The sequence below is a fragment of the Chanos chanos genome, chromosome 9, assembly GCF_902362185.1.
Source record: "Chanos chanos chromosome 9, fChaCha1.1, whole genome shotgun sequence".
NCBI lineage: Eukaryota > Metazoa > Chordata > Actinopteri > Gonorynchiformes > Chanidae > Chanos > Chanos chanos.
This window is the reverse complement of record NC_044503.1, coordinates 36,441,209-36,462,121: the sequence shown is the minus strand read 5'-3', so window position 1 is coordinate 36,462,121 and position 20,913 is coordinate 36,441,209. Positions and strand designations below refer to the sequence as shown.

Below are 20,913 nucleotides of genomic sequence, written 5' to 3'. Positions count from 1 at the left end.
CCTGAGTTTTTCCGATACTCCAGACACATATGGTAGTGCTGTTGTTCCTCCTGGATCTTGTGGCTGTTTACACAAAAGTCCAGTTGGGGTTGGTGCTCCTTCTCTCATGCCTGGACGCTTGTAAGCACGTTATCGGCTCAGTGTTGTAGGGTTCTGATAACCCCAAGCTTATGTTCAAGAGGGTGGTGAGAGTGGAAGAGTAAGTAGTGGTCTGTATGAGTGGGTTTCCTGTATACTTGGATGTGGAGGCTCATGTCTTCTTCAGTTTGCACGGCACAGTCCAAGAAGGCCAAGCTGTTGTTCCTGACGTCCTCTCATGTGAACTTGATGTTGAGTTCATGTATTCTGTGAAAGCTTCCACTTCCCAGGTTTTAATTTTGACCCAAGTGTCGTCCACATATCTGAACCAGTGGCTTGGTGTTGTTCCTCTGAAGGACCTCAGGGCTCTGCTTTCTACTTCTTCCATGTAGAGATTAGCCACAATGGGAGACACTAGTGAGCCCATGGTGCAGCCATGCTTTTGTTTGTAGAACCCATTGTTGTACTGGAAGTACATGGTGTTCAGACATAGGTCCAGCAGTTCACATATCTGGTCTGGGTTGAGGTTGGTCCTATTCTTGAGAGCGTTGTCCTGTGACAGTCGTTGCTTTACCGTTTGCACTGCTTCTGTGGTAGGGATGCATGTGAACAATGAGGTAACATCATAGGACACCATGGTTTCATCTGGGTCCAGATTTAGTCCTCGAACCTTGTTCACGAAGTCCATTGAGTTACAAATGTGGTGAGGAGTGTTGCCAACCAAAGGAGCTAAGGAGAGACGCTGCGCACATGCTCCTGATCCAAATGGGTTTTTTGTACAAAAACCTAAATAAAACAAATCTGACAGGAAGCCAGTTGTCTGGATGTCTCTCAGATCACTCTGACAGTGTCTCCATATGATGAAACGGCCAGAGTTGGACAAAGTACACAACTCCATTACTTGAGTTAAATCATAGATACTCCCGGTCAAATATTACTCCTATACAAGTAAAAGTTGTTCCATTTTTACTTGAGTTAAAGTACTGGAGTACTTGCTTTTAAAAATACTTAAGTATTCAAAAGTATATTTTCTTTTTAATGTCAATGCATTGTTGTATTGTTGCAACAATGCATTTACAGAGCCTAATGACTCTGAAACAACCCACTGAATGCACTGACTTGCTTGTAGAACCTGTAGAATAAAAAGCTTCTGGAATATGCTACAAAGGCTACAGAAACACAGTTGAATCGAATGCTTCCTCTATAAAAGACAGTGTATAACTCTAGTTAAATAGGCCCTAGGTTAATTCAGATTTGCCTTATAAGGATAAACACATCATAATATTGTTGGCCAGGTTAATTTTACTTCTGCTACATAGCCTGAAATGTGAAACAGCTGGATGACCTTCGTCACCACTTGATTCCCGCCCCCGTTCGTCTTATTGGGACCAGGTCCTACGTGGATCCACTGAATTCACGACGTGAATTAACAACAATTCAATGTTTTTAGAAATCTGAATAGCTCAAAGAGTCGAACATGTGGAGTGTTTCTTTAGACTGCCACATTCAGTTTGGATATACATATATCGATATACAAAACAAAGAAAACAAACTCAGTGTTCTATATTACTGAATAACAAACATGTTTCACTAAAACATACTGTGTTAGTCTATATGTATTGTAAATCCACACTGCAGAGCTGTTTAACGGAAGATCTGACTGTAATATTAACATTAACCATATACACATAGTAAACTATAATATTAACATTAACCATATGCACGTAGTAAACTATAATATTAACATTAACCATATGCACATAGTAGACTATAATATTAACATTAACCATATGCACATAGTAAACTATAATATTAACATTAACCATATGAACATAGTAAACTATAATATTAACATTAACCATATGCACATAGTAGACTATAATATTAACATTAACCATATACACATAGTAAACTATAATATTAACATTAACCATATGAACATAGTAAACTATAATATTAACATTAACCATATGCACATAGTAAACTATAATATTAACATTAACCATATGCACATAGTAGACTATAATATTAACATTAACCATATGCACATAGTAAACTATAATATTAACATTAACCATATGAACATAGTAAACTATAATATTAACATTAACCATATGCACATAGTAAACTATAATATTAACATTAACCATATGCACATAGTAGACTATAATATTAACATTAACCATATACACATAGTAAACTATAATATTAACATTAACCATATGAACATAGTAAACTATAATATTAACATTAACCATATGCACATAGTAAACTATAGTATTAACATTAACCATATGCACATAGTAAACTATAATATGAACATTAACCATATACACATAGTAAACTATAATATTAACATTAACCATATACACATGGTAAACTATAATATTAACATTAACCATATGAACATAGTAAACTATAATATTAACATTAACCATATACACATAGTGAACTATAATATTAACATTAACCATATGAACATAGTAAACTATAATATTAACATTAACCATATGCACATAGTAAACTATAATATTAACATTAACCATATGCACATAGTAAACTATAATATTAACATTAACCATATACACATGGTAAACTATAATATTAACATTAACCATATGAACATAGTAAACTATAATATGAACATTAACCATATACACATGGTAAACTATAATATTAACATTAACCATATACACGTAATTGAGTATGGTTTGCAATGTGCCTGTTTTTGTTCGTCCACAGAATTATAAGTGACATGAGTTTGTGAGGAGGAGATCAGCACCTGTAGAGTCTGTGTGAAGGAGGTGAAGAGGAGAACACTGAATCTAAAATGAGTCTCATAACAGACAGTGAGGAAGGGGGCCCTGCCTCTAAAAGGAGTCGTCATGGAGACACAGAGGTGGGGGACACTGTTGACCACAGGGCACAGAGAGCAGGTTCTCCAGTGCCCAGCTGTGTGTCTATGAAGAGTAACAAATCCATGAGAGAACTTGAAAACTTCAGTGGAGAGAGAGTGTTCTTTGATCCAAGGTGAGTCTGTTTGATCAAGTCTGTTGTTTACTTAATAAACTGTGATTATTTCTCACCAATCTGAACAAAAAAGTTTAAAAGATTTAACATTTCACTAAGATTCAGAGGTCTGTCACATCCAAGACTGTTCAACAGATGTTTTATGTTAGTTATGAAACAATTGATATTGTAATACACTTTAAATCATATAAGAGGAGGTTATATTGTTGTGGATGGAGAGAGGAAAGGTGGATGGAAATTGAGAATTAAAAGGAAAGTAAGAGTAAGAGTAACAGGATTCCTATGTAGCTTTCAGACATGTATGTATGTGTTTTGTGCATGTGTATATGCATGTGTTTTAACAGAGTTTGTTGTGAGTCATGGTTGTTTAGTAGCTATATTAGTGGAATGGATGGATGAGCAGAAGAATAGAAAAGAGGGAATATGGGATTAGTAGTGTTGTAATTGGTAATGAGTGTATATTGAATAAAGAGTATATAGATCGGTCAGAGGAGAGTGTAGTGCAGACAGTGTAGAGCAGTGTAAATAAGGTGAGAGTGAGTGTGGATGGACGGATGGAAAGATAAAAGGGCAGTGGGAGGATAGGGGGATCATGGGATAACCTGTACAATCAGAGGCGTTGAAAAGAGAGGGACACGCTCCCCCTCAACACTGGCAGAATCCTCCCCTCCACCGCCCCCCCCCCCCCCAACCCCCCAACTTTCCCAATAAACAAATAAATAAATAAATAAAATAAAGTAGGCCTATGTCTTATTGTACATATTTCTTGATTAATGAAAATAACAAAATCCCCCAACAATGACAACGTTATGTAAGAGAGTATCTGGTTATGATTAGATTAAGTGTCAAACCATCATGCAACGTGCTTCCTTCCTGCGGAATCCCCACCCCTCTCATCTCCCATCATTCCACATACATCGGAAGGTTAATGTGTTAGATCATGGACGGTCCTTGTCCTTCCACTTACATTCCTGACCATTCTTTGTGGTCAAGAATGTAAATGTTGTATTGGGTCATACCTGGTAGCTTTAAGATAATGATTCAAATAATCTTAAAACACTGTTTTTATATAATGTTAATTTGACAGTAATTGATGTGATGTGGTCAATGTTGTAGAGTAGTTTAAATAATGTAACAGGCGACATTAGGGATGGAGAGAGGAAAGAGTATAGGGAAGGTGGATGGAAAGTAAGAATTAAGGGTTGAAGAAGAAAAGAGAGATGGTTGGATCATAGAATAAATGGTAAAATAGAAAAGAAAGAACATCAATCTTTTTGTAGATATAAGGGTTTTTTCTTTGTTCCTGGTGAGTTGACACCGGTTCTTTGACTTGTTTAGAGAGTTCAGAGTGACTAACACAAAGTCTGTTTGAATGACACACCACAGTGAGAGTTAATGAGACTGTAACTAAGACTGACAACATGCATGTGTAAAGTTATTTTATTTACCAACTGTAAAGAACAAGAAACAATTTACAATTACAATTTAGTCATTTGGCAGACGCTTTTTACCAAAGCGACTTACAATTGGTGCATCAGTCGGATTTCTAATACCTTCAACAGAGATCATAATAAGACTGAGCGTCGAATTGCCCCTTCGCATTGCGCCCCTGGAATACTTTTACAAACAGAAATACAAGACAAAGGTTTTTTTTTTTTTTTTTGTTTTTTTTTTTCTCTAGGGAAGGGAGGTTAGGCATTGGGGGACAGGTGTGTTCTAAAGAAACACTCTCGAGAATGAAGATAAGCACTAAGAAGAAGAAGAGGGCAGTTGTAACAAACTAGGAAGAATATACACATACGAAAAGGCTCAGACACTAAAAGAAAGAGAAGGCTGTAACGCATTATTTTACAGTCTGCTAATTACCAGTTCACTAGGAAAGGAGATAGTAAGAAAAACACAGTGATTAGGAAAGTCCAAAAGAATACTAGTACTAAATAATTCCCTGGTAAGTACATAGAAATATGCTAGATGGCAACAAACTATAGTCATTTGGAAAGTACCTATTAGAGTTATTATCTAGAACATACATGGGAACCTACTAGGAAACTATATATCTGAGTTAGGGTTGGGGTTAGGATTGTGTCAGGGTAAGGTTTTGGGTTAGGGTTAGGGTCAGAGTTAGGGTTACTGTTGTTGCCATATAGTTTCCAGTAGGTTTCTATGTACTTACCAGGAGATTATTTAGTACTTCCTACCCTAATAACTGTAGTTTATTACCATCTAATTACCTTGTTAATACCTGGTAATTAGCAGACTGTAAAATAAAGCATTACCAAGAAGGCTTCTCAAAGTGAACAGAGAAAAACAAGGTGTCATAAATACACTGAAACTGAGGAGATAATTAACAGAGAAACACAAGGTATTATAAATACACTGAAACTGAAGAGATAATTGACAGAGAAACACAAGGTGTTATAAATTCATTGACACTGAAGAAATAATTGACAGAAAACAGGTGCAGTCAAAGACTGAGTGATTAGTAGTTTAGACCAGTGATCAATGGTCCAGCCACACTGAATGCTGATTGGTTGATTGTATGAGAGGGGTATGATGGTGTGACAGGCCAAACACTGAAGTCCTTTTATATCTGACATTGGGGGTGCATTCGAATAATCTTTTTTGCTTAGGAAGGTTCCCAACTGAGTGAAATGACCCAGAAGTATCTAAGTGGCAGCCATGATTAGAATTGTTCAAATTCTCTAAACGTTAAGCAAAGGTGGTTCAGTGCTTCCTTTCTACCTCCTTTAGCATAGGGTACACTGGATCATGCTCCTTTTGCATAGGGTACATTGGATCATGCTTTATGAAAGGAAAGGAGATACTGCCATCCCACAACTCCTTGTGGCAGCAATGTTCAGCCATTCATGAAAACAAACATGACCGACAATATGATAATGATGTCTGCATTTTTATTAATACATGACAATTTAAAAAAACTTGAAAAACTTGAAGCAAGCAATATGAGATGTTTTTAGCCAGATGATATTTTTAATTCAGTGTGTTTGTAATTTAAGAATAACGAGATGTGCAATAGTAGATTTGAAGCCCAAACATGTCATGCTTAACTCGTATAAATGTAACAATTATTTCACTTCAATCACACTAACTGGAATTCATGTCGATAAATATGAGCAGACAGGAGGCTGAGCATGAGCTACCATTCTCAATGTGACAACCATTTCGTTTCACTTTTGTGACTGGTGAAACATGGTAAGAACGCATGGAGTGACGTATCTAAGATGCGCTTTTAGTAGTCCATCTTCGGAACGTTGTAGTTTCACCACGGCAGACCCATGCCAATAACATCTGCTGATGTATAATTATGTAGTCTAGTGTAAGTGCAGTGGGATTCTCTTAGCATCTCGGTTGTCTTTTTGTAAGTCCTTGTGAATTCTCCTCACCATCTTTCCTTAACCTCATGACGTTTTCCATCGAGGCCAAGGAAAAGTAGTTAGGAAAGGACTTAGGACGTAATTTTTTTGACTGTTCAGATGCATCCAGGGTTTGTGAATATGTTGCTCTTTCTTTCTTACTCTCTCTTTCTCTCTCTCTATCAATGTCAATTTAATTTCTGCTCTATAGTTGGGCTGACTCTTCTCTCCCTTGATGATTTGTTTTGGGGTTTTCTTTTTTTTTCTTCTTTTTAGTGTGTTTCAGTTCCTTATGTGTTTATTTGTGTATGTGTGCATGTATGTATAACTTTTCACAGGGTTTAATTTTTTCTCTTTACATGAAAAATGACTCTTCCACAATACAATTATTGTTAATACTTTCAACTCACTCTCTCTCGCTCTCTCTCTCTCTCTGCAGTGGGAAGACAGACCTAACTGAGGATCAGGCTGGGTGTTGCCAAAACGTCCAACACAACACGTCTATGTCTGAGTCAGATGATGTCCTGCTGAGAATCACTGGAGGTCATAAAACCACCCTGAAAAAGAAGTATGAGTGCTTATATGAAGGTGTTGCACTGAAAGAAAACCAAACCCTCCTCAACAGCATTTACACAGAGCTCTACATCACAGAGGGAGAGAGTGAAGGAGTGAAAGAGAAACATGAGGTTTTACAGATTGAAACAGGATCCAGGAAAAGGGGTTTTCAAGACAAACCAATCAGCTGCAATGACATCTTCAAACCCTTGTCAACCAACAGAACTAAAGAACAGAAAAAAGCCTTGTCGAGTCAAGAACCTGGAAGGGACAGACAAAAGGCAGAAATCAGAACTGTACTCACCAAGGGCATCGCTGGAATTGGAAAAACAGTCTCTGTGCAGAAGTTCATTCTGGACTGGGCAGAAGGAAGGACCAATCAGGACATTGATTTCATGCTGGTTCTTCCTTTCCGAGCGCTGAACTTGGTTAAAGATGATCAGTTCAGTCTTCATGGACTCCTGCTAGAGTTTCACCCAGAGCTGAAAGACTTGGATCCAAAGAAATATAATGACTGTAAAATGCTATTCATCTTTGATGGTTTAGATGAGAGTCGACTTCAGCTGGAGTTTTCTGAGAGGCTGTGTGATGTGACCAGAATGTCATCAGTGAATATACTGATATCAAACCTCATTCAAGGAAATCTTCTTCCCTCTGCACTCATCTGGATAACTTCCAGACCAGCAGCAGCCAATCAGATCCCCTCTCAGTTCATCAGTCGTGTGACAGAAGTCCAAGGATTCAGTGATTCACAGAAAGAGGAATACTTCAGAAAAAGAGTCAGTGATGAGAGCCAAGCCAACAGAATCAGCTCACACATCAAGACATCAGTGAGTCTCCACATCATGTGTCACATTCCAGTGTTCTGTTGGATTTCAGCCACTGTGCTTCAGGAAATGCTGCGTCAAGACAATGTTAAAGAGATCCCTAAAACTCTGACTGAGATGTACACACACTTCCTGCTCATTCAGACTAAAATGAAGAAGCAGAAGTATGAGGAGAAAGTTGAGACAGGCTCAAAGAATGTTCTGGAATCAAGCAAGGAGATCTTTCTGAAACTTGCAAAGCTGGCTTTTAATCAGTTGCTAAAGGGAAATATCATGTTTTATGAAGAGGATCTGAGAGAATGTGGCCTTGATGTGAGTGAGGCCACAGTGTACTCTGGGATTTGTACTGAGATCTTTAAGGAGGAATCTGTGCTTCGTCAGAAGAAGGTCTACTGCTTTGTGCATCTGAGTGTTCAAGAGTTCTTTGCTGCTCTCTATATGTTTTTCTGCTATGTAAACAAGAACATGGAGGCACTGGAGTACTTTCTGCCGGGAAAGACCAGAGCGGAGCCAAACAATGTTCCCTTGGATGAGTTGCTGAAGAAAGCTGTGGATAAATCTTTGGAGAGTAAGGATGGAAATCTCGACCTCTTTGTCCGCTTCCTTCATGGCATCTCACTGGAGTCCAACCAGAAACTCCTACAAGGCCTGCTGACACACACACAGAACAACCAGGACAGCATCAAGGAAATAAGCCATTACATCAAACAGTTAAATAAAGATGGTGTCCTGCCTGAGAGATGGATCAATCTACTGCACTGCCTGACTGAAATGAATGATCACTCTCTCCATGAAGAAATTCAAGCTTTTGTCAAGTCTGAAAATTACACAACTGAACTCTCACTTGCACACTGCACGGCACTGGCCTACATGTTTCTGATGTCAGAGGAGGTGCTGGATGAGTTTGACCTGAAGAAATACAACACATCAGATGAGGGTCGTAGGAGACTGGTCCCAGCTGTGAGGTGCTGCAGAAAAGCTCAGTGAGTTTTCAGTTTCACTTTTTCTAAAGATACCCACTGCAAGTTTCCAATGAATGGAGCCTTAGTTTGGCACACTAATGAATACCTTTTTCTAATTCCACATCCAAAAACTATTCACAGGACCACTCGGTAAAGTTAAACTGTTTACTTCAACATGTGAAAAAATCTGATACAGAACAACTGTCCACATAAAGTTATCCAAAAAAGATTATTCAGAGAGAAGGCAAGAGAGGTAAAAAAACTGTCTCCCCTTGCCTAACTTAACCCTACTCTACTCTTGTATAGCAATCAATAAAGCAATCAAAGGGGCCCGTAGTTACTGAAAGCAGTAATCCCAATCAATTATTTCCAAAATATTACAAATGCAACACAAATGAAATCATATGCATTTTAAATTATTCACGCACCTTTTAAGTGAAGGTAATCAAACAACTGACTTATTGCATTACTGTAAATATGAACTGTAAATAAATCAACTTGTAAATCCTGCAAATATTGCTTCTACATCCTTTTAAATCAATTAACCATGTAAATCACCGTTGTCTAACTCAAACACTTAAAGTATTGCATTCTGATAAATCAAATATTTATATTTTAACAACAAACTGCATTTAGTCTCCTGCACCCACTCTTTAGTAGCTTTATTTGAAGAAAAATGGTGGGAATTCCCTAGTCATATTTTGGTATGTGTTTGTGGAATACATATAATGTAATGCATTTAATTATAATAATTCATCTATACACCCAGTTACAAAGAGCCAATGATACTTTGATGAAAGTCTCGTCAAAGCTGATTTGATTAAACATATTCTGAACGGGAAACAGAGATCTGAGAGAAACATCACACATTGTTATTTATCTACTCATCAAAAGTGATGTTTTTAACACTGAGTGAATAATATAGTATTGTATATATTTCAGATGCTTCCTTGAAAATGCTGTGTTTATAGAGTAGCTACAAATGCAATATTTCAATATTTGAATTTGGATGATGGATACAAGCTCAAAATTTCAATAAAACAACCATTTGTCTAGATTAACATTTGTAATAATGTCATGATAAAATGTCACCAAAGTCCAACCCTAGAAGTGATTTATAGGATAATTTTATTCTTTAAAAAGTCAGTGTTTTGTTTTCCTTCTCCCTTTGTAGACTCAGAGACTGTAAACTCACTCCGCAGTCCTGTGAAACTATCGCCTCAGCTCTGAAGTCAGTGAATTGCCCCCTGAGAGAACTGGACCTGAGCAACACTGATCTTCAGGATTCAGGAGTGATGATGCTCTGTGCTGCACTAAAGAATCCAAACTGTCAACTGGAAACACTGAGGTCAGTAATTCTGAATGGAGCAACTTGTTCTATGCATATAATTTTTTTTCCCCCAAACAAAACAAATATTCGGACAGTCTAGACAAAACAGATGCTTATAGAGCTCTGGTAGTTGACGTCATGCAATCCGGCATTGAACAGTCGAAATCAAAACACCGCCATGTTGGTAGGAAAAGCTGAGCAAAAATGAATGGCCGTCGGAGTTCACTGCGCACTTTAATTCCAAGGACATTGAATGCTATATTGCAAAACTTTAAACATTACTGTGACTGTAACAATATACTAATACACTATAGCCTACTATATGCTATAACAATAATGCCCCTGGGGTGTTTTTCACGAGTACTGAAACAGCCGGAGCGGGTAACGTTCCAGGCCTGAAGTATCCAGACATTTACAGTTGATCAACTTTCCCTCGTCCTACACTGGAGAGTCTTTGAAAGCCTACAGAAGGTTGGAGAAGTACAAATGGATACAATATTGCAATTAACCTCTGACTATCTATTCACACGCTCTCTTACTGAGTGGCGATAGACACACTTGAAAATTTCATTTCACTTTGACGGCAAATAACTCAACAATTAGACAATTAGGATAACTTTTTCATCGGTAAGTGAAATGATTGTAATTTAATGCGGTAAATGTGAGCTTCTTCTTGTGCAAGTAACCATAGCCTACTTGTCATCAAATTCACAAACTGTTCTTTTGATATTTCTATGTGTAACCCTTAACTTTTTTATTATAGGAGAGGGGTTGCTTTGAGTAGTGGGTGTGGTTCTGTCAGGGCTGTGTATTCCTCTTAAAATTTGCTATATAATAAAAGCTGAGCACAAACCACTGATTTCAGGGAGGATGAATGTTCATTCAGTATTTGTAAGAAGAAAAAAAATTAAACAGCATGTAATGCATTGAAAAGAAAGTACAAGCAAGGAAATGAAAGTAAACCCCCTTACAGGCCTCGTTGTGCAAAACTAAGTGATATGCCTTAATACCTAAGGAGGATTTTGTTCTTTTTTTAATGTGGTGAGTTGCAAACCGGTTCGTAGTACGTAGTCGCATCACATATAACTTGAATGTTCCATCCTTCCACAAAAACTCAATTGCAGTCACACACACACTCCCCTACGGTGCAGCGATGTCCCAAAGTCACGCACACACACCGCGTCACGAACGACTGAAGCGTAGTCCTCACTCGGCGCCGATATGCAGAGCCTCCACAGACGACCTCGGTCCTATCAGACTTAATGGTGCTTAATGGAACTTAATGGTGCGCAGCTTATTTTAACACACACACGCATACACACATACGCACACAACTTGCATCAGCACCACACATAATAGTTTAAGTGTACGCGCACAACTCAAATGGCACGGCACTTCATAATCCCCGATTTTAAAATACACTAACGCATAGTTAACGATGAACCTGCCAAAGCACAAAGAGGCTAGCGTGCAGATATTTTATACACAGCCGCACAATTAATATTCAATACGCCGCATTCATACAAATGCAATAAACTTGCAGTACCGTACATTTAACACAACTTACCTTGTACATTAAAAGTTTAAACATGAAACATGAGGACATAGGCTCACCTATTAGACAACGGTGCAGCCAGTAAAGAAATACTTGCAGGAATGAAACTTAATGGCGCGCAGCTCATTTGCATAGATCCTGCCTGTTCTTACCAATGTGGTTAACCCTTATTTGCATGAGTACTGCTGTGGCTATTTATGAGGGTTACATATGGCTAATGAGTTAGCCAGTAAACAGGGTGGCTGTGTCCGAAATGGCATACTACATACCACTCGTATTCTGATCTTGACGTAAAAGGAGTAAGTAGTATGCAGTGCATGAAAAATTAAATTTTGCAGTACACCACAGTTATCCGGATAATGAACTACTCTCGCGAAAATTTGCCGTTTCCAACCGGGGCTCACTTCTTCAGTTAATGCAGCCCATGATGCAACGCGGTTATTTGCAACTGTCAAAAATTTAAAAAAACAAGGCAGACAGCAATAGAGGCGGCTTCAACTTCAACTCCAGCTGCAGTCCCGAATATAAATGTATCAGTTGCATATTTTGGTGTAATAAGTCCTCATATGCTTTCTTATAGGGTTACTTTTGATAGATATTTGTTTTAGTCGCGTGTTGTTCATTATTAACACAACAAATACCCCAACCGATAGCAAACGTGTAGTACACTACACGAAAGTGTTCATAATTGCATACCATACTGTATACAACGCTGAGAAGTAGTGTGCAATACACAGTGTATACTGGGCCTCTATGCAGTACACCAGTATGCCATTTCGGACACAGCCGGTGTCTGTCTTGCTTTTGTTCTGTGTGGAACATGGCTAGTCCTTTTTATAGTAATTTGACTGACGGTTTTGTAAGTGCTCTCCTTTTTGATAGCTTATTTCCCGTTTAAATTTTTAATTTTCATTTGTCTCTACATTTACGCTGTACAGTCAATTACAATTTGCACTTGTCTGGTGCCCAAAAATATCATACTGTGTGTTTTAGGAATTTTTTTCACAACATTTCACACCTTTTTGTTAAACAATCTGTGCAATTTTTAACTCTCAAATGAGTGAATGCTTATGTTTTATGCTCATTGTTTTCGCTCTCTCTCTCTCTCTCCAGACTTGCTGGTTGTAAACTCACTGAACAGTCCTGTTCATCTATAGCCTCAGTTCTACAGTCAGTAAACTGTCCCCTGAGAGAACTGGACCTGAGTAACAATGACCTTCAGGATTCAGGAGTGAAGTCTCTCTGTGTGGGACTGAAGAATCCACACTGTAAACTGGAGATACTGAGGTCAGTATTAGTCAGGAGCTGAAAAATGGCAGGTTATCCACTCTCAGGGCAGTTATACAGCCCCACTATTGAGTCTCTTCTGTGGAAACTGAGATGGGACCTTAAGGGGTTTCCAATAGCAGGAGACTATTGCACACCTGTCTGGCCATGAAGGCGTCTCCTCTCTCTGTGGTCCCTCTCAAGATTTCTTCCATTTTTTCCCCTGTTACACTGCAGGGAGTTTTTTTTTGCCTGTTATAAGGATTAATTCAGGGTGTCATCCAATTTTGTTTGCTGTAAACCTGTGGGCCTGTGAAGCCCTTTGAGATACTGATATCGGGCTTTAAATAAACTTGAAAACTTGAAACTAAAAATGTTTTATCGCTGATGATGTGACAGTGTTTACTGCAAGACAGGAAGATGTTCTGACTCTTAACAGGAGTTTGATCTCATGGAAAATTCTGGTCAGCTAAACCTCAGTGGGATAAAACTTTTCTCTCTCTCTCTCTCTCTCTCTCTCTCTCTCTCTCTCTCTCTCTCTCTCTTTCTCTCCAGACTTGCTCTCTGTAAATTCACTGAACAGTCCTGTTCATCTATAGCCTCAGTTCTACAGTCAGTAAACTGTCCCCTGAGAGAACTGGACCTGAGTAACAATGACCTTCAGGATTCAGGAGTGAAGTTTCTCTGTGTGGGACTGAAGAATCCACACTGTAAACTGGAGATACTGAGGTCAGTATTAGTCAGGAACTTAAATACAGTATTTAGAATGACTATATTCATATGAAAATGAGACCAGGTTGATGTATAGTATGGTTATTAGAGTACTGTTGTGTATGAGACATACTGATAATAAAAGTAAATGAAGTTCCTCCAATATCTTTAAAACTAATGTTAGTAACTGGTCTGTGAGTTTAGTAAATGTGATAGTTTAGTAAAGTTAACATTTACAGCAAAACAGAGTGGAACCTTTACAATGAATAACACTTCACACACCAGTTGTTGAATTGATATTCTCTGTCTGTCTGTCTGTATGTATGTCTCTCTCTCTCTCTCTCTCTCTCTCTCTCTCTCTCCCTCTCTCTCTCTCTCTCTCTCTCTCTCTCTCTCTCTCTCTCTCTCTCTCTCTCTGTAGGTTGTCTGGTTGTTTAGTGACAGAGGAAGGTTGTTCTTCTCTGGCTTTAGCCCTGAGTTCAAACCCCTCACACCTGAGAGAACTGGATCTGAGCTACAATCACCCAGGAGACTCAGGAGTGAAGCATTTCTCTACACAGATGAATCAACACTGTCAACTTAAGTTAGTACAGTCTGTGTGTGTGTGTGTGTGTGTGTGTGTGTGTTTATGTGTGAGACTCATCCACTGTCTGTTTTGTGTTTTTGTAGTGTGGACCATGGTGGAGAATTCATGATCAAACCAGGATTAAGAAAATGTGAGTGCACACACACACACACACACACACGCACACACACACACACACACTGAGTTTGGTTCACCCATGGAAAAGAGACCTTTTATCTAAATTCCCCCAAAATACAGCTTTTGTTTATTTATTCCATTTACTGAGTGAGTCAATAAAATAAGTAAAGTGGAAAACTGGTCAGAAACGGGTTCAGGTAACGAGAGGGAAACACACTGGGTCAAGGGTCAAACAACAGTAACACACACTAAAGACAGGACGAGAGACAGAAAGACAGACGACACCATCTTACCTGAGATTTATTATTTATTACGAAATAAACATAACATTTAATAATGTAATAATATAATACTCTCGATTAAGCATAAAACGCACACACACACACACACACACAGTTGAGAGTGTGTGAAATGTTTTCTCCTCTAATTTCTCTTCTTCTCTGTAGATGCCTGTGATCTCACACTGGACCCAAACACAGTAAACACAAAACTCTCTCTGTCTGAGGTGAACAGAAAGGTGACATATGTGAGAGAGAATCAGTTGTATCCTGATCATTCAGAGAGATTTGATAAATGGCCTCAGGTCATGTGTAGAGAGAGTCTGACTGGACGCTGTTACTGGGAAACTGAGCGAAGTGGAGATAATGCTGATATATCAGTGACATATAAAGGAATCAGGAGGAAAGGACGGAGTGGTGACTCTAGGTTTGGATTTAATGAAAAGTCCTGGAGTCTGTGGTGCTCTGCTAACAGTTACTCTGCCATTCACAGTAATCAGGAAACTGACATACCTCACCACCCTTCACACACACACAGAGTAGGAGTGTATCTGGACTGGTCGTCTGGAACTGTGTCCTTCTACACTGTCTCCCTTGACGCACACACACTCACACACTTACACACATTCCACTGCACATTCACTGAACCTCTCTATGCAGGGATTGGGTTTTATGGGTTTCATGACTCCTCAGTGTCTCTGTGTCATATAAAATAAATAAACACATAGACACTCTGAAATATGCACACACACACAGATTCTTTTTCTCTTTTTCACATGTTCATCTGTACCATTTACATTTATTTACATTTCCACTTGGACACACACACACACACACACACACACACACACATGTTCTGACACACAACACAGAATTCAAGGAAAGCCTCAGGACCCGATGGTGTCTCCCCAGCCACACTGAGGCACTGCTCCATCCAGCTCTCACCACTGTTCTCATGCATTAAATTATGTCATATTTCATTTTCTTTTCTTTTCTAAAATGTATGGGGAGTTTGTTTGTTTTTGTTTTGTAATTCCATGTGTTAATAGTTTTTTGTATTTATGAGATTTTTGGTAATGTGCCAGTTACTTTCAGTTAATTGTTACACTGTCTTTTTTTATATTAGTTTATTTTATGCCTCTTGGTGGTGTTGAATCATTGTACTTACACAAATCAGCACAAACAATCCATTGCCACGCCTCCATCTCCACCCACTTCTGATTGGCCAGTCAGCATGCGGCCTCACTGTCTTATTAATGACCAGCTCATTCAGCTCGCTGCCTTATTATCATATATGTCTGTTTCATGTTCATGTTCTCATTTAGCCTCTAGTATATATACCATCTGGTCTCAGTAAGTCGGTTCTGAACTCTCTTGTTTCACTGAGTTACAAACTGTATTATTAATCCTATAATTCATCCTGTAATCATTATTCCATGTATTGACTGTGTTCTGTTTCTTATCATCATTCTTAGTCTTAGTACGGAGATGGAAAAAGGATGGTTTGTTCTTATCATGATTCTTAGTCTTAGTATGGAGTTGGAGTTTGCTCTCGTGCCACTGTGTATTTCCTGTATTCATATTTAGTTTCCTTTTTTCATTCTTTTTGTTGTTTTTGATTGAGTCACCCTATAATGAGTCTGGTGCTCTCAAAGTCTTTACTTATCTTGGGTCAGACTTTGTTCATGCTATTTATTACAATAACTCTCAGATTCAACAGTTCAAATTGTTAATAATGTTTTAATTTCTTTATTGATTCACATATTTTGCAAAATATTCTCACTGAAAATTTTCAATACACATTGCTGAGAATCAAGGGTTGGAATTTGAATAACTCCTTTACATTTCAAAATCAATTAATTGAAGTGAAGATAGATTGTAGTTGCTTTACATTCTTTTCCTAATTTCTTTCTGTAAAATATAAGATCGCTGTTTCAGTTTTGCCAGTTAGAGATGCCATGTCTACAAGACAGACTTGAGAGAGAATTCTGGTCGAGGTCCCCCTTTGACACCAGCTGTGTTATATGTTGACAGATGAATATGACCCACCAGAGTTCTCAAGACGTCCTGAACTGGTGTTTGAAACATGATACATATCTGAAATTTATAGATCAACATGTTAATAAAAGTAGAAGCACTTAGTTTACAGATGTCAGCTGAACGAGGACTATTATCTTTACAGGAATCACACAACAAAACACAAATTATCTTTCAGACTTGTCGATGTTTGTGCTTATACTGTTAAGTCATTCAGATTTGATTTACTCCCATAAGAAACAATAGGAAATATGAACACAGTCACGTAGCAAAAAGAAACAAAAATCCAAGGACATGTGAGTCAATTGAGAAATCTCTCAACATCATCATTACATTTCTATCATATGACCATTATAGTCTGTCTTCTTATTGGTAGGAATGTGTCAAGGATGTACAGAGTTATTTCTCTGTTCAAAAGAACAGACTTGAATAATCATTTTATAGGAATTTATCATATTTAATCTTTAAAAATGAAGGTTAATCGACGTAGAGTCAAATGGGAGCTCACAATAAGTTATGGCTGGGTAAATGCATGCGTGTGTGTGTGTGTGTGTGTGTGTGTGTATGTGTGGGTGCGCTCGTGAATGTAAACAATTTGAATTTTGTGTAAAATTCTAAGTTACTTACTTCGTCTTCTTCGGATCCTTTGAATTAAATTCAGCCTATTTGTGGATGACAGTCCGGAATCTGCTCTGGTGTCTCCGTTGTTTGTAAATCCTCTTACAAGTTCCTCTCGGATCTGCAATGAAAGGTCAAGATACAATACAGCAAGCCCCACTTTGTTTAAATGTTTTAAAAACATTTTGTTTGATTATTCTCGTAAGTGTTAACAAGCAACTAATCAGCTCATTTACTAATTAACTGACTGATTGACTAACAGTGTGCATTCTACTCATTGTTCATCTGTCTTTCTTGTAACTACTTTACTGCATGTGGCAACATTACACATCTTACAAAAACTGTCTTGTCCCATTAATAATGCACTGATGTGGGTAGAGTTTGACTGTTTTTTTTTTACCATTTTGGAAAACCCCACCTAGACCTTTTTTTTTTTACATTTACGAACTCTTAACTCCCAGTTAAAACTAATCAACAAGTGTATATGCAATAAATTCTACATGGTATGTGACAGTTAATTCAGTACATACCCTGTTGTCCAAAAGCGTCCCCAACATGAAAATAAGAAAACCCTTCAGAATAAACAGGCAAAAACAAGAATGTTATATATAGTTCTGGAAAACACTTGAATGATGCCATTTTGTGCTGCCCTTTCTTTGTTTGTTCAGTACTCCCTTTATTCATACACAGCCTCAGTAAATGTTAATGTTCTTTACTTGATTAAAAAAAAAATGCAAGCAAAACACTGGAGGGACGCGAATCTTCCCATAAAAGTGCACACTAGTCTATGACAAATAAATATTTTGTAATAAGAAACATCGTGCTGTAAATAAGAAAAGTAACCTAAAATAGTGAAGAAATACTGTCCTCAAATAGACAGAGTCCTGCATTACCATGTCAAACATTCATGTCTTTGACGTAAATAGAGTAAAGATAGACATTAGTCACATTTCAACACTTAGCACCTGTTTCAGTGAGATGAGGCAGTTAAGATGAGTACCTGTAGCGAATTTAAGATCGCAAATACAACATGAATTCCCACATCAGAGCTGACCATGGTCCCGATGCCAAATCCCCAGGTAAGACCGAAAATGGGAGTCAAGAGCGCTACAGATCTAGCAATGACCACCATGGCATTTTGGTCATCTGGCTGTGTAGCGGCACCAACTCCTCTTCTCAGCATCTTGCACACGACCACAATCATGATGAGGATGTTTATGGCCACGATGATCAGGGCAGGTACGACAAAACCCAGCAGTGCCTGTGTTTTGTCCCAGTTGAGCCAACAAGCATCTCTCTCTCTGAAGTATCCTCCTCCAGGAGCAGTCACTGCCACGGTAATGACTGCAATAAGGAGTGGGGCGCCGTATCCTACCGAGAAGCCAATCGACATCATGGTGGATCTCGACATCTGGGAGAAGACCATGACGGTTCGGTAGAGGAGAAACAGCGCTGAGAGCAGCATCCAGAAAAAGAGGGCAAGGTAAAAAAAATGGATGAAAAACGTCGCTGCACTGCAAGGACCCACTGGAGTTTCTTTTCCCGCGCCTGCTATAGCCGCACCGATAATGAACCATATGTCAGCAATCAGAAGGGAGACGGCAATGTTAACTAGAGATACATGGCGCACGTAAGACGTGTCATTTCTGGTCAGTGGCTTCCAAACTATAACCTCTATGATAAGACACAAAACTAAACTGAGCATGGAAATCCCCACCCCTATAAAAGTGATGTAAGATAAGGCTGGGATGCTAGGGAAGGGTGACATGAGAATTGAAAAGGAGGTGGTGTGATTACATTCACAGGTAACCTTTCCTGTCTCAACTGGATCTAGCTTCAGTTCACATCCTGTGGAATCCCATCCACCAATTCCATCTAAAAGTTCAAAATTCCAGAAGACACACTGAGGACTTCCCAGTGATTCATTCCTGATGTCAAAGGTAAAGGAGATGTTGTTGACCATGTTATTTAGCTTGACTAAAACCACATCTCCATTGACGGTCGATGAGATGATGGAGTCATTGACGTTGGTGGTGTTTCTAGCAGGCAAGGCATTGTGCATAGAAGAGAACACCATAATGGTGAAGTAACTTACTTCAATCTTTGGAATGTCTACTTCAGTGGTATCATTTACACCCAATACTGCGTTAAATGTCGTCACGTTCAATGGACGACTGATCCTGTTCAGCTCAGAGCTTGTAGTTGTTACATTAAACGGGGTATTAGACAGAGTGTCTCCAATATCTTCCAGAGATTGAAGTAGTGAAGAGCTGGTGCTTTCCGTTTCATTGTCTGTATTCAGACTCCTCCAGGTTTCCACTGTTTCATCTGATGTTATGACATCTACTGTGGAGAGATAATCCTTGGGGGGAAAGAGAAAGAAGAAAATTCTGTTGGCCACATAAACATTCATAACACAGTCACTTAATGGGATCTGGTTTGGACATAGATCCCAAGATTTGCAGTCTTAAGTCAGGTGAACTATTATATTCTACATGCTGGTTTGGGCAGCGAGTTAAGAGACAACCAAGGAAAGTTGTGTACCTGCATAACGATTTTGTTGACGGTAAAAGTTGCATTGGGGACTTTTGAAATGCTGTTAAGTATGTTGACAATTGCAGTAATTGTTGGGGGAGAAGCAGTTATATTTTCTCTTCTGTCCTCAGAGATGTTGCTGAGATTCTTAACAAAACCTGTCAGCTTTTCAGCATTCAAAGTCTGTAACATAAATCAAAAAAGAAAACAAAAAGAAAAGGTGATGAGAATCAAACTTAATTTAAAAATAAAATGTAAAAAGCAAGTGTGTGTGTGTATGTATGTGTGTGTGTGTGTGTGTGTGTGTGTGTGTGTGTGTGTGTGTGCGTGCGGGGGTGGGGGGTGGGGGGGGGTGGTGGTGACAAAAGAATACTTCAATATTTATTAATATCTTTTTAAATCCTAATAACTTAACAACAAGATATTCAGAAAATCACCTGAGCTTCATTTTGCAGATCATAGATAATACCCAGGATGCATTTGTCCTGTATAGTTTCCCATTTACCATCCGGCTTGCACTTAGCTGTCATAGTTCCGACACTATCCCCTTTACAGTTTATGGTCTTTAAGGCGCCTACTTCTCCAACTCCATATGATGTGTCTGAGCAGCCAGATTCTAGAGAGGAAAGAAAAGAATGACACTTGGGAAGTTCTGATCTTTTTACTGGTTGGTTAAGCTATGATATTGTCTTTCCTTCTGTTACTGCAAAGACAGGCATCCATCGAGTGGCCAGTTTGTTCACTGTGTCATTCCAGTACTAAGTTGGATCTTTCTTTAGCTCCCAGAGCAGCTGGAATTCTTTTGGGGCACAGACTCTCGCCCTACATCAGAAACATTTCACAGGCAAGTTGCCGTTGATCCAGCTGAGATGTCTGAATCGCTTTGAAGAAACTGGAAACTAAAGCTAATGAAGTCAACTATAGTGACTCATATATTGCAGTAGCTGTGGCCATCTCAGACACTGCTCAGCTGGTATCAAGGGTCCTGAAGTGTGGCAGAAAAACATTTACAATTCTGAGGTGCTGCTCTTCATAATATACCAACAACAATTTG

The 20,913-nt window shown here is 38.6% G+C and overlaps 1 protein-coding gene and 1 pseudogene across 1 annotated transcript; one reads left to right on the top strand and one right to left on the bottom strand.

Annotated features, from left to right (window-relative positions):
• The window catches only part of LOC115821724 (NACHT, LRR and PYD domains-containing protein 12-like), a 38,907-nt pseudogene extending 23,995 nt beyond the window's left edge, over positions 1–14,912 (top strand).
• Positions 14,913–17,325: 2,413 nt separating this feature from the next.
• Positions 17,326–20,389, bottom strand: LOC115821723 (adhesion G-protein coupled receptor F1-like). The gene is made up of 5 exons (XM_030785525.1): positions 20,297–20,389; positions 19,869–20,042; positions 18,325–19,686; positions 17,855–17,896; positions 17,326–17,445 (listed from the first exon to the last, which is right to left on the bottom strand). The coding sequence occupies exons 1-5, from the start codon at positions 20,387–20,389 to the stop codon at positions 17,326–17,328; spliced, it is 1,791 nt and encodes a 596-aa protein (XP_030641385.1).
• Between the last annotated feature and the right edge of the window lie 524 nt (positions 20,390–20,913).

Bases quoted from the DNA above. Each gene is read 5' to 3' on its own strand.
- LOC115821723 (XM_030785525.1), bottom strand. From the start codon at position 20,389: ATGACAGCTAAGTGCAAGCCGGATGGTAAATGGGAAACTATACAGGAC. The intron at 19,687-19,868 runs GTACACAACTTT...TTTCCCCCCAAG, and splicing joins TCAACAAAATCGTTATGCAG to GATTATCTCTCCACAGTAGA. The intron at 17,446-17,854 runs GTATGTACTGAA...CTTTCATTGCAG, and splicing joins GGACGCTTTTGGACAACAGG to ATCCGAGAGGAACTTGTAAG.